At 42.9% G+C, this 14,975-nt stretch overlaps 1 protein-coding gene across 1 annotated transcript; it reads left to right on the forward strand.

Annotated features, from left to right (window-relative positions):
* The first annotated feature begins 660 nt into the window (after positions 1-660).
* Positions 661-11,086, forward strand: LOC116988221 (microtubule-associated tumor suppressor 1 homolog). Its single transcript, XM_033044776.1, has 8 exons — positions 661-681; positions 1,195-1,308; positions 2,336-2,669; positions 4,178-4,293; positions 4,881-4,998; positions 5,538-5,629; positions 7,462-7,556; positions 10,903-11,086. Exons 1-8 carry the CDS (start codon positions 661-663, stop codon positions 11,054-11,056), a joined length of 1,044 nt encoding a protein of 347 aa, XP_032900667.1. The 3' UTR covers positions 11,057-11,086.
* The last annotated feature ends 3,889 nt before the right edge of the window (positions 11,087-14,975 follow it).

Consider the following 14,975-nt stretch of genomic DNA (forward strand, 5'->3'; position numbering starts at 1 on the left):
GTCATTGTGTTCTGTTTAAATCCAGTAATGATTCCTCGGACCTTGACCATGAAAGAGTTTGTTTTGCCGCTGAATCATTTTGGGGATGATTTCAAATATAGGCTGTGAGGTTTGCTAAATTTACAGTGCAGTTGCAGCCATGTCTGGATTACTGCATTAATTTAGTGAAGTTGGCATCTCTGAAGGTGGACAGATCATCAGGTCCGGCAGAAATGTTTCCCAGCCAGTTAAAGGAAGCAAGGGTGGGAACAGTTGAGGTTCTGACTAAATGTTTTCTGTCAGAAAATTGTACAGGAAATGATGCAGATGGGATTTTAGTTTATTTAATTGTCACATGTATCGAGTACGCTATTAAAGAATATAAGTTTCTGAAAAATTTTGAGAGGTTGGGTGAGGAGGCACTGTGTTGGGTGGCATGCTGGCGCAGCGGTAGAGTTGCTGCCTTGCAGCACTTGCAGCGCCAGTGGAGCTGGAGGTAGCTTTGTTAGGGATCAACATCGGCAGCTCCAACTGCAGGAGATTTGATCGCCGACTTTGGGATCTTCGATCGCCCCGACTACGGGTGTTTCGATTGCCCCGACCGTGGGAGAAAAGGAGGAAGATGGTAAAAGTTATTCGCCTTCCATCACAATGGGGAATATGTGGTCGCCGAAAAACACGATGGACGAGCTGCCTGCCCTGGTGGGGAGTCGGAGGAATTGCCGTGAGTGCAGTCATCCTGGAGTCTGGTGCGAGTGTGGACGGCTTTCTGACTTTGGGCGGACAGGGACTGCAGAGAGAGGACAGCGGTCGGTGAAGTAGCGTGTGTGTGGCCCGGACATTGAACTGATGGCTGTGGGTCTCCGGTTATCCTGGGTGCCCTAGGGATTCTCACTGGTGGCTGTTTATGTTTAATCTTTATGTAGTTTTGTGTCTTGTTGCTTTTTTGGTATGACTGTGTGGTAAATCAAATTTCACTGTACCTCAGTACACGTGACAATAAAGGACCATTAAACCATTGAATGCAAATTAATGATTTCATCCCGTGATTTCATTAATGATAATTTTAATTTAATGTCTTAATGCCAAGGTGGAATTGAGGACCTAACTATTGATGCACTTGAATTACAAATGTTGCGCATGTGTGATTTCCATTCTATGTTGCCCAGTTTTTATCACTGTTAGGAGGTATTAATCACTTGTTAACTTCCTCAGTTTCTGGATGACTTGAAGGAAGAACTTCGTGAAAAGGAAGAGGCACTGCTGGAAACGACTCAACATGTGGATGTGCTGCAGATAAAGCTCGATGAGAAGAATCAGGAGCTAGTGGTAAGGACATCATTATTTGCTGCTGTGTGAATCTCAATTACAGGGAAAGATCTCTGCAACCAGCTAAGGAATCCTGTTGTAACTGGCAGTGAAATAAAAATAGCAGGGAGCCTCTTGGAAATAAATCTGTAAATATGAAAAAATTAGAAGATTTTCTTTTATATGAATCTCCCCATTCTTTTTTTCTAAATCAGTTCATTAACCCTTTTATGATCTGTTATAGTGCAGAATCTCAGTTTATGTGGAGCCTTGCAACATTGTCATTCTGGTTATGACAGGTTGTTGGCATTGCTGATCTGCGCCACCAATTTTTTTTCAGCCGTGACCAAGATCCAAAGAGATCTGATATTTAAGATGCCAACAACACATGAACTCTTGATTATAATGCAACAGTGTCACTATTGATTATATCGTTCTTCATTTTCCCATCCACTAGTGGGAGAGTCTAGGACTAGAGGTCATAGCCACAGAATTAAAGGATGTTCCTTTGGGAAGGAGATGAGGAGTTTCTTTAGTCAGAGGATGGTGAATCTGTGCTTTAGCCGTCTTAATTACAGTGCCAACCCTCCTGTTCATCGCGGTGTGTCTATCACCTTGGCTTTGCATCATGTGAATTTCACTCAGACAGTGCCTCCCCCGTTTGCCCTGTCTCCCGCCTGCATAATGGGCTGGTGAAGGAAGGTGTGTGTGTGTGTGTGTGTGTGTGTGTGTGTGTGTGTGTGTGTGTGTGTGTGTGTGTGTGTGTGTGTGTGTGTGTGTGTGTGTGAGTGTCTGTGTGAGGTGGCGGGTGTGTGTGTGTGTGTGTTCGTGCGTGTGTTCGTGTGTTCGTGTGTGTGTGTGTTCGTGTTCGTGTTCGTGTTCGTGTGTGCGCGCATGTTCCACTCTGACAGTCGCCGTTCCAGTTGCCGGTTTTTCAGGTGACTGCCGGGAACTTTTGACAGTTGCCTGACAAGTCGCTCAAGTGGAACAGGCCCATTAGGGTTCCAAAAGTCTCTTTAGTTTAATTTGCCTATTTTTAATTTTTTAGGAGTTGGTTGAAGATTTAAGAAAGGTTGAGATCGAAAATGAAAGTGGCAAGGAGAAGCTTTTGGCAGAAAAGCACACCATGCGAACCAAGGTCAGAGATCTGACGAAAAATCACAAGGGATATTTAAAAATTGTCAAAACAAAACACAGCGCTCAGCTCCGTAAAATCAGGGAGAAACATGCCCAAGAAACATCACAAAAAGATCAGTGCTGTTTAGAACTTCATAAAGATCTCCAACTTTTAAGACCTCATGCCAAGTTCTGTGCACCATTTACAGACCAAGCAATTGGTTCATTAAATTATTTCACCGAACGGAAGATTAAAGAACTGGAAGGTAATTACAGGTCAAATTAAAGTTGACCTGTTAATATTTTTGGCCATAAACGTTCCTACCGCAGATTTGTACATCTGTCGGCTCGTGGTAGGGAGTAGGTTTACCTTAAAATATTCTAGCATTAGAGCAATGGAGTGGATTTTGTGACAAAAGATCACTTCGTTTTTGTTTTGCCGTGTAATTATCTCGTCCCTGTAACCTCATGAGATTTTGTGTATGCAAATTGGTTGCTGTAATTCCTATATTTTATCACTGATCACACTTAAAAATATACTTCATTGGTTGGTAAATGGGTTGGTACATTCAGTGATCAGGAAAAGTAGCATGTAATCTATGTTTTTTTCACTCGGGAATTCTGGTCAGATTCCTTGATCAGAAGATAGTAATGTTTAAAGGATTCAAGAAAAGAATTCTATGAGAAGCATTTGTGAGAGTCTGCCAAATGGCTGACAGGAACACACAGTGGTCATTTGGACAGATTCGTACAGATGCTTTTAAAAACATTCTCTTCTTGAATCCTTTAAACATCGCTATCACTGAATTTTAATTTTGAGAGGATGCTGATAGTTAAAACATGACATCGTGAAGGGTGGCCTGGTGGCGCAGCGGTGGAGTTGCTGCTTTTCAGCGCCAGAGACCTGGGTTTGATCCTGACTGTGGTGCTTGTCTGTACAGAGTTTGTATGTTCTCCCTGTGGGTTTTCGTCCAGGTGCTCCGGTATCCTCACACTCCAAAGACGTACAGGTTTGTAGGTTAATTGACTTGGGTTAATGGTAAATTATCCCTAGTGTGTGCAGGATAGTGTTAGTGTGCGAGGATCATTGGTTGGCACAGACATGGTGGGTCGAAGGGCCTGTTTCCATGCTGTATCTCTAAATAAAATAATTTGAAGACATTTTACCATTCACAATGCCCTTGCTACATCAACGTATTTTAATTACAAATAGCTTTTAATGAGAAGACCACAGAGCAACCAGGACACTTCATTAACTCCATGAATGTTTTATCTCTGTGAGTCTTGAGCTGTGTTTGCATGACAGTTTACGGAAGAGAGGGTGAAACCAGGGACAAGGTAGAGAGACTATATTCAGCTGCAGAAGAGGATATTTATTTGGAGTAATTTAAAATAAATAAGGGTTTTAATGGAGCCAGTGGAGAATGATAATTTTGTTTGTTTTGGGATTAAGTAACTTTATACCTTAATTTCCAAAATGTTGAGGGTGCACATTTTCTGTGGAGCTTTTTTCAAGCTTCTAATCTTTTCTCATTAGTGATAGTCAAGGAATTTATCATTGGGTAAATATGTAAATGGAATTACCATTTTGCCTTACAAATCTTCAAGCTTACTGAATTGTAGCATTTCAAGGATATTTGATGATTTCAAATGCTGGTATTTAGTAGAACATATGATTTTCACTGATTGCCATTAACTGCTGTGGAAACAATTGCTTTTTTTTGCAACAAATATCAGATAATTATGGGTGTTTTTTCCTTTCTCTTTCTAAAAGAACAAGTGAGGCTTATGAAGCAAGAGGCGGGAAGATCAGAGGACATGTTCATGTCAATGGAAGCTTTGTACATGTTGAAAATCGAACAGATTCAAGAGGAGCTGGACAATGTACAGGTACCCCAAATAAAAATCCCTTGCACCTGGTGACGATTAACTGAATATTAATCTGTTTGCCATTTACCTGGAATGAAATGACTTCATCTTATCAAAAAAGGAAAATTGATGGTATGATATACCGTGAGTTGTTGAAGGATTGTAGGAACCAAATTTTTTTTTTACACACAGTTAGTTATGTACATTGTAGATTTTTAATCTGGGCTCAACTGTATGAAGGATTGCTTCCCTACATTTCACTGCTCATTCCATTCTGTGTAGAACCCCTTTCTGAAGAGTAAGTGACATGGGATAGATGTGCGCCTGCAGGAAAATTCAATCATAAAATAGTGGTGGTAGAATGGAGCTGTCGGCAGTGACACATTAAAAGTATAATGCATGCTAAAATTATTTAGAGAGTCATACTGCTCAGAAACAGGGCCTTCAGTCCAACTTGCCCACATTGCCCAACATGCCCCATCTACACTAGTCTTACCTGCCTTAGAGTCATAAAGCAAAATATTTAATCTAGAATTTGAATGGTGACTATTTCACAGACCACTAGAAATCCCTTGGCTTTAATTGACACTAAACGTATTTCTACCCAGCTTGTACCTTCTCAGAAGCTGCTGCTGGAGCTCAAAGATGTAGCAGAAGACTTTGAAGAGGAGAATGAACAGTTACACCAGAAAGTGAACTGGCTGCGACACGTCGAGGCACAAAATGGTGTGTGTATAGTATGACTTTAATTGGGTAAGAAGGAACAGTGGATGCTGGTTTACACCGAAGAGACACAAAATGCTGGAGTCAGCGGGTCAGGCAGCATCTCTGGAGAAAAGAATAGGTGATGTTTCGGATCAAGACCCTTCATCAGAAAGGGAGGGGGAAATTAGAGGTATGGGGATGTACAGAATAAAGCAGAGCCTGCATCGATGACTCAGGTAGGTTGGAGCTGACAATGTTCCATTGTTGGCTGGGGATGAGGTGATAATGAAGGAATACAAATGGTGAAATTAGCAAGAGGACTAGGGTGGGGAAGAGACGGGGAGAGAGAGAGAGAATGGAAGGGTTATTTGGTTAGAGATCCTTCATTCTCTTGTGTAAGAAGGAACTGCAGTTGCTGGTTTAAACCAAAGATAGACACATAAACCTGGAATCGGTCAGCGGGACAGGCAGCATCTGTGGGGAGAAAGAATGGGTGACGTTTTGGGTCAGGACACTTCCTCGTTCTCTTTATTTAAATGGTGATACGTGTTTTCTTACAGAGAATCTTCAAGCAATATTGGAGCAATATGAAGATCAACAACACGAAATGCAGGAAAAATTAGAAATGGTTACCAAGGGAGCAACTTCCCAGGTTGGGAGAATTTGTGATGCATTTAATTTATCCACATACAATCTTAATTCCAAGTGTGCGCATTCTGCACAGATTCAATAGTCTCAAGTATCCTGATATTTAATATTACATTGCATTTTATGTTGCTTATTCAGATTTATTTTTTAATGGGTCATTTAAGTAAGTTTTTATTTTGCTCTTTTCTATTATCATCCTTACCTTTTGGCTTGATGCTTGCATCTGAGGGGTGCTATTTGCTTCCACACCAGATGGTTTCTGTAGGCCATAACTAGCAATGTAACAACATTTTGAGATTGAAAAAATGAAGTCTGCAATTTATCCCATCAGATAAAGCATAAAAATAATTTTAATTTGACACCTAGTTCATTTTCATATATTCAGTATTAAAAAAGTTATGGCCATTTTCATACTGAAATTAGCATGTTGGTCCCTATTGCTTTTCAATTGATTTAACTCAAAAGCTGTGATCGAGGACAGTCAAAAGCCTGTATCATTCTTAAAAATTAAGAGAACTGAATGAAATTTTCAGTTATTGTAGATTGAAGCATTCTGAAACAAATATGAAACATTTTACTTTGATGACCTAAAATTAAAGCATATAATTAGTTAGTCACCTAATTGTAGCTAATTACAAAATTCAATTACTAGATCCAAGCATCTATCCATTTCTTAAGAAAAGGTTAACATTTTTAAATAGCCTAAGTGACCAAATAACACAAGAATTCACAATATAACATGATTTTTAAATCTCATTGTCATGAATTTATAAGCCAAATGGAAGGAATTTAATGTTTAATTCCCGTAAATTAATAGCCATTTTAATCATCTTGCGAGTGGGTTTTTGTGGAACGCGATCGATTGGAACGTTGCGATTGCAGTGAATTTGAACCCCATATTGCCAGGAAAAACACTGCCGGTTCGTATGGAGCCAAAATCACATTTTCGCCAAGGAAATTTTGATTAAAGTCATCCTAAGAAACAAGTTTATATGTAAAATAGACGACTTACAATTTGTTTTGTGCCCTACGTGAGATCCGTCCCGTTGTAAGCGTCGACGGTGTTATAAGGAGCTTTATATTTTACTCCAGGGATTAAATTAGCCCCCGATTTCTAAATAAAAACTTCAGAGAACGGAAGTTGGAACAATTTTTCTGTAGCAACTTAACAGCCTGAGGAAGTTCGACTCCGACAGGCAGGCAAAAACGGCATTTTAATCTCACGCCCCCCCCCCCCCACCCCCCCCAAGGCGACAAATTCGAGCACACGGCCAGTAGCAGAACTGCAGCGCCGCTGAAGGTAAGTATTGTAACATCGCTACAATACCACACACCTTGGACATGGAGAAAGTCTACTGAATTAACTAGTGTGGTTGGGGAAGCAACAGAGTGTTTCCAGACTTTTTAATCTAGTTTGGGTAATTTTACCTATTAATATTATACGGTCATAAGGAATAGTAGAATTAGGTCATTCGGCCCCTCAAGTCTACCCCACCATTCAATCATGGCTCAAGGTAGAAATCAATGTTTTTTAAGCACAAATCTTAGAAGGTACTATTTAAAAGAGCACTTTCATTTACTAATGACGCACGGAAACAAGCCCTTGCATCAATGAATAAATTGAGCAGGATACTAAATCTCAAGGTACTAATGATGAAGCCATGACATTGCTCATTGATGGGACTTGTTCCTCAGGATGCATATGATGACTAAATATTTGTGTTTTTATTTATTTTTTAATTTAAAAGATTCCAAGATGGACACAGCAAAGATATGTTGTAATCGTGTTTTGCATTCATGTGTGTATAAAGATTGAGCACTATTTTCATTTTGCAGGAAAAGGAAGAACTGGAAACCCTTCAGCAAGCAACACAGCAGGAGCGCACAGAGCAAGATCCGTCCTCCTGCAAGAATGAATTGGCTGAGCTAAGGTTTGGTTCTACTTGGACTGGGATATCAGTTGCATTTCTATTGTGCCATACAATCAAATGGGATTATCCCTTGATGCTTTGGCCAGCAAACAACGTTTGAAGTGTCGATGATGGTAGCAAACACGGCAGTCAATTTTCGTAAGGTGGTGTCGTAGAGCCACAAATTATTCAATTCCTTGACGAAGGAGAATCCGTCTGGTTAAAGGAAGAGCTCATTCAGTTTTGAATGGCTGAACGGCTTTCATTTGGTTTGTTTTAGATTAGTTTAGTTTAGGGAGAATCTAAATCCAAGCTGACTATCAACACGCATTTGGGATTGTTTCAGTTCAATAGGCTCCAATTTGGCATATCATCAGCCCCAGGGATTTTTCAAGGGTTTATGACACAAATTCTAGACGGAATTGAAGATGTGGTGCGTTACTTGGATGACATCCTCATCTCAGCCCCTGGCAGGCAGGCACATGATGAAAGGTTGGAAGTGGTACTCAAACGCCTTGAGACACACAGTGTAAGAGTGAAGGCACAAAAGTGTGAGTTCCTTCAGAACTCGGTGGAGTACTTGGGTCATAAGATAGACAAGGATAGTCTACACCCCACCAAGGGTAAAGTTGATGCGATCAAGAAAACGGGCACTCCCAGAAACATATCTGAGATACGATCCTTTTTTGGATGTGCATTATTGTGGGAAGTTCGTGCCATGTCTGTCCACCTGTTTACATCCCTTGAGCGAGATTTAGAGAAAAGATGTACCATGGAAGTGGACACGTGAATGTGACCAAGCTTTCAAGTCATGTAAAGCTCAGTTGGTAGAGAGTACAATACTTGTTCATTACCAGACTGATTCATGGGATGGCAGGACTTTCATATGAAGAAAGACTGGATAGACTCGGCTTGTACACGCTAGAATTTAGAAGATTGAGGGGGGATCTTATAGAAACTTACAAAATTCTTAAGGGGTTGGACAGGCTAGATGCAGGAAGTTTATTCCCGATGTTGGGTAAGTCCAGAACTAGGGGTCACAGTTTAAGGATAAGAGGGAAGTCTTTTAGGACCGAGATGAGAAAATAATTTTTTGCACAGAGAGTGGTGAATCTGTGGAATTCTCTGCCACAGAAGGTAGTTGTAGCCAGTTACTAGGGAGTTAAGAGGGAGTTAGATGTGGCCCTTGTGGCTAAAGGTATGGAGAGGGATGGGATACTTAGATACGGATGATCAGCCATGACCATATCGAATGGCGGTGCAGGCTCGAATGGCCTACTGCACCTATTTTCTATGTTTCTATGTTTACGATGTAAACAATCCAATGAAGTTAGCATGTGATGCTTCACCATACGGTGTTGGTGCTGTCTCTCATGTGCTAGTAAATGGAGAGGAGAGGCCTATAGCCTTTGCGTCGAGTACACTCAGTTACAAATAGAGCGAGAGGATCTTGCATTAATTTTTGGCATTTGGAAGGTTTCACAAATACTTGTATGGTAGAAGGTTTGTAATCGAGACAGATCACCAGTCGCTGACAGTGATCCTAAATCCAAAAGCACACATACCAACTCTGGCAGCAGACAGAATGCAAAGATGGGCATTGATATTGACTGCATACCAGTATCAGCAATGCTGACGCCATATCTAGATTACCTTTGGAATCGGAGGTTACCCCAAACAGAGAGAACGTGTTTTATTTCTCTCATGTAGAGGAGTTAACTATCACTTCAGGGGACATTCGGAAGGCTACTCGCACTGACAGACTTTTGTCAAGAGTGCAGGAATATGTTACAAATGGATGGCCAAACAAATTGCCAGATTCAGAGGCAGAACTGAACCCATTTTTTGTACGTAGGAATGAACTCTCAGTAGACCAAGCGTGTGCCATGTGGGGAGCGAGAGTTGTAATCCCTGAAAGATACGGAGTAAAATTGCTAGGAGATCCTCCTGATCAGCATTTGGGAATGTGTCTCAAAGAGTCTAGCTCGAAGCTATCTATGGTGGCCTGGTGCAGAGTTAGATGGACAACAATTGTTCATTGTGATTGATAGTCACTCCAAGTGGATAGAGGTGTTTCCAATGAACAAAACGACATCCAGCAAAACGATAGACATTTTGCGAGGATTGTTTGCGTCCTATGGATTTCCAGAGGAAATTGTGTCTGATAACGGACCTCAATTCTGTTCAGAAGAGTTTGCGTAATTCATGAAAGGGAATGGTGTAAAACACACGAGAGTCGCTCCATACCATTCCGCTTCAAATGGAGCAGCAGAACGCACAGTGCAAATTTTGAAGTGTATATTAGTCAAACAACTGCTGGATCCAAATCCAAAGAAAAGCCAGTTGTCTCTGTTTCACAAACTGGTTAACTTGAGATGATGAACTAAGGAGAGGTTCTGCAGAGGAAGCATTGCTTGTAGTTGAATTGAGTCACTGAGTTGAATGTAGGTGCTTGTTTGCTAACATGGTAATAAAATGGCACATCCATTTCGCCCATCACTTTTAGCAACCTTGGAAAAATAAGATGTCATTAGTCCTTGGACGCACTAACGACATCTTATTCTTCCAAGGTAGTTAAAAGACACACGTTAGTTACTTTAGACTTTAGAGATACAGCGTGGAAACAGGCCCTTCTTCCTACTGAGTCTGCGCCGACCAGCAGTCATCCTGTACACTAGCGCAATCCTACACACTAGGGACAAATTACAATTTTAACAAATCAAAATAGCCTACCAACCCTCATTTCTTTGGGATGTGGGAGGAAACCAGAATACCCGGAGGAAACCTACGCAGTAACAGGGAGAAGTTGCAAACTCCACACAAACAGCACCTACAGTCAGGATTGAACCTGGGTCTCAGGCGCTGTAAGGCAGCAATTCTGCCCCCACTGTTACTTGATAGAATCTGAAGAACCATGTGTACACAATATGGGTGGAATTACAGAATTCTGCTTGTAATAGCACTGAACAATTTATCCATTTAATGCTCCCCCCTTTCCTCTTTGACATGCGCCCTTGAATTGTTTTTTTTTTAAATATATATTATTATTGTGTATTTTTTTCCCACTTTTTTAGGGAATATAACCTAGGTCATAGTTTGATGAGTGAAAAATAATTTCTCCTCCTCTTCCCCTGGCATTTTTGCTAGTTTCTATACCCTTGCTTCCTCCAATTCAAGAAATGGTCTTTCCAGTTCGGCTCCGTCAAACCACTTGTAGAGAAATTCACACTGCAGAAAGCAGCTGCTTCAAAGTCCTTGGAGAAGATTCCTTGAAAGCCGTGTGTTCTTCCCAGCCCTTGGTATCTATACATTTCATTGAGAAGGTGGGGTTACTGTGTTACCGTTTATACTGCTGTTTTCTTTCCAGACATGGACCTCTTCTTGTCAGACCAGCGCGCAGGAAGTATACCATTAGTTTGGAATCAATCGAGGAATGTGAGGAGGCTTTGGAGATAGACCCCAGTGAACAGGTGGTGGTGGCACGGAAGGTGTGTATTGCCAATCAATTCTTCGTTTTCTAGTTGTAATCTAATTTCCTGACATTTTACACTCTATCTTGCCCCCCACCCCCACCCCAGTGAATTGGGCAACTCTGGAAAACCTGCTTCCATTACTTACTAACTAATAAATAGGATACATAGTACATCGGTTTAGAGTGGGTGATTCAGGCAGACAACACAGAAAACCTGGCCTGGTTTCTTTGTCCAGCCTCGAGGTCTGCACGTGGTGCCCCTCCCCTCACCCAGCAACTCCTCCTCTCCTGGGAGACATGAGGTGTTTGAATTATTCTCATGTCGCACTCACACAAATCGGTTTTCAAATGCATATCTCTAATCTCTCTGTTTCTGTATGAAAGAGCGCAGTGAACACAAGCCAAGGTGTAAGCCAAATCTCGAAATAAATGCAATAAATTTGGTTATCTCATCTTAACCAAAAGAAGATCTTAAATGTAGAGACACCTTTCCAGGAATACAGAGAGCAAGAGAAAAAAGCTGATGAAGATTCATCATTCCCCACTTTCATCATGCTGTAGTGTTAGAATGGATACGTCACCCATCACCAAGGAATCCAAGACTAATCATGGAAGCACTGTCACTTTCTGATTGACTGCGATAGAGGAATGTTTAAAATCATGACCAATAGTTCACCAAGGAATCTAAATTGCTTGTTTGCTCATAGAATAGTGCATTCATTGGACCATTGAATTGAAGCCGCTACCACCCATTCGTACATTATAATGTGGATCTTTATAACATGATAAGTAAATACAAATCTTCACATCTGTACCATGGTACTTTACTAATTAGTTTAATTCTGAAAGAACTGATTAGTTGAGGTTCATAAGTGATAGAATAAGAATTAGGCAGTTTGGCCCATCAGGTCAACTCCTTGATTGAATCATGGCTGATCTATCTCTCCTTTGTAACCCCATTTTTCTGCATTCTCCACATGAATTCTGACACCTGTATTAGGTTGATGTTAGTTAGCTATTGATCTCTGTTTCTGTTTTGCAGGCGAAGAGTCGAGTGAAGCGCTTCTTTAAGCATTTCTTTACTGCTCGACAATGAAGACTTCCCGGACCAGGTCACGCTACTTGGTCTTGGCGTACTTTGTGACACCACATTTGCTTGTTTACATGTGCCTGGCGAGACTTTTTGGACGCACCACAGATGGGAATGACACCAATGTATTTATCAAAGCTGTTAATGAGTTGAACACTAACCACAGGTGTATAAATGAATATTGTATTGTTAATGTATGAAATGTATGAACGCAGCCCCCAGCGATGCATGTTGGTGTTGAACCGGCCGAACCCTGCACGGAGCCAGTTCAGGGCCACCCACTCTTTGCAGGGCATGTCCGAGCCAGGTGGGGCTGTGGTGTTCGGTGCAACAGTGAATTGAGGCGGTCGGGAAGTCTGTTTCCAGCTGGTTCTCCAAGCTCCTAGTGTGTTGAAACCGGAGCCACAGAGGATGGCTGCGTGACGGGAGAAGGGACGACAAGATGACAGGCGTTGAGGTCCCAGTTGCTGTGAGTCCTGGGCGAGGTAGTGCAAAGGATGTTTGGTGTCCAATGGGGCCTTGCACACCAGCCTGTGGGTGAAGTACTCTCTGCGAAGCTTGGCGGGTGCGATAACTGCGAGCACCGGCAGAAGATCCGGAGTAGGACGTAGGCAGCCGGTGATGATCCGCATGGTGTCGTTGAGGATGGCGTCTAGCTTGCTAGTATGAGTGCAGCTGCATCATGCTGGGGCGGTGTACTCAGCGGCCCTCTACACGAGTGCAAGAGCACTGGTTCCGAGAGTACATGTCCAGGCGCCCCATGACGATCCAGCCAAGCAATGCAGGAGGTTGTTCCGCGCCGAGACTTTAGCACGGAGAGCTTCAAGGAGTTGCTTGTAGGTCAGCTGCAGATCTAGTTTCAACCCAAGGTATGGAGGAAATGGGTTATAGGGCAGGGGTGACCCATTGAGGGTGACGGTTAGCTGGCGTTGAGATTCCTTGTTGTTCAGGTGAAAGGCCGTCGTGGTGGTTTTTGCCACGCTCAGTTTTAGTCTCCAGGTCTTAAGGCAGCCCTTGAAAAGTTCCATATCCACTGAAAGCACATCCTCCATGTTTGACCAACTCCTGTCCGAATGCAGTGGGGCCAGGTCATCTCCGTATCCATACTGGCCCGAGGTCCTGCGTGGCAGATCGCTGATAAAGAGATTGAAGAGCATGGGAGCCAGTACCGAGCCTTGGGGGACTCCGTTTCTTAGGCGTTGCAGTCGGCTAGATTGCCCGTCGCTGGACTTGAGAACAATACTGCAGTTGGCCAGGATGTTGGCAAGGAACCGCACTAAATGGCGGTCAGGAATGGTGCGGAGGAGCTTCAAGCTCAGGCCCTGGTGTCACACTGTATCGTAGGCGGCATTGAGGTCCACCAGTGTGACGCCTGCCTTGCAAACCTTTTCCAAACTGTTTTCGATGTTGTTGGTCAGCTTGACCAATTGGTGGGTAGTGCAGAGTCCCGTACAAAAGCTTGTACGGGACACAGAGAAGTGAGATGGCTCGATGGTTCCTTGGGTCGTACACACGCTTGTTTGGTTTTGGTAGCGCAATGACGGTGGCTTTCCGCCAGATCTTCGGAATGGACTGACTAATGAGGCAAGAGGAGTAGAACTCACGGAGCCAGACCTGGCATTTGGGACCGCAGTGTTTCAGGAATTCTGGGGGATGTTATCAGGTCTCTTACCACCGCTCTCTGCGCTTCTTGTCGAGGCGGATTGTCATTTCCGTAGCCTTGGAGGCAGCCTCTTCGCCAGGTTCAGCGTACAGGAATGCGTCGTAGCATGCGTCACACTCTTCGTCCCATGTGGGGATGTGCCGGCAATGATAGCTGCGAGGAATGGAACTCTTCGCAGCCCTGATGAGGAGTTTGCAGAAGGCTGAGTAGGCTTTGTCCAGATAGGTGGGGGTGGGAAGGCTGTGGATCCAGAAGTCCACCAGACTTGTCAACTGGTCCCACCTGGCCTTGCGGAAATTCCACCTCTTCGCAGGGTTGGTTGGGACCGGCTTGATGGGGTTGTCCGAGATAATCAGAGATGGACGATGTTGTGATTTCGGGAAATGATCCAGGATGATATGGTGCGAGGATGGTCCATACAGGTTTGCAAAAGCCAAGTCAATGTTGGTAGTGGTGTTCCACCTGCCAGAGTGGAAGCTGTCCGGTTGTTTTGGGTCGTACAGGATTTGAACGGCAGTAGCAGAGGCCTAGTCTTCTACAGTGGCTTGCAAAAGTTTTCATACCCCTTGAACTTTTCCACATGTTGTCACGTTACAACCACAAACGTAAATGTATTTTATTGGGATTTTATGTGATAGACCTACACAAAGTGGTGCATAATTGTGAAGTGGAAGGAAAATGATACATGGTTTTCAAATTTTTTTACAAATAAAAAACTGAAAAGTGTGGCGTGCAAAAGTATTCAGTCCCCTGAGTCAATACTTTGTAGAACCACCTTTCACTGCAATTACAGCTGCAAGTCTTTGGGGTATGTCTCTACCAGCTTTGCACATCTAGAGACTGAAATTTTTGCCCATTCTTGTTTGCAAAATAGCTCAAGCTCAGTCAGATTGGATGGAGAGCGTCTGTGAACAGCAATTTTCAAGTCTTGCCAGAGATTCTCTATTGGATTTAGGTCTGGACTTTGACTGGGCCATTCTAACACATGAATATGCTTTGATCTAAACCATTCCATTGTAGCTCTGGCTGTATGTTTAGGGTCGTTGTCCTGCTGGAAGGTGAACCTCCGCCCCAGTCACAAGTCTTTTGCAGACTCTAACAGGTTTTCTTCCAAGATTGCCCTGTATTGGCTCCATCCATCTTCCCATCAACTCTGACCAGCTTCCCTGCCCCTGCTGAAGAAAAGCATCCCCACAGCATGATGCTGCCACCACC

Source organism: Amblyraja radiata, chromosome 27 (assembly GCF_010909765.2).
Source record: "Amblyraja radiata isolate CabotCenter1 chromosome 27, sAmbRad1.1.pri, whole genome shotgun sequence".
NCBI classification, from domain to species: domain Eukaryota; kingdom Metazoa; phylum Chordata; class Chondrichthyes; order Rajiformes; family Rajidae; genus Amblyraja; species Amblyraja radiata.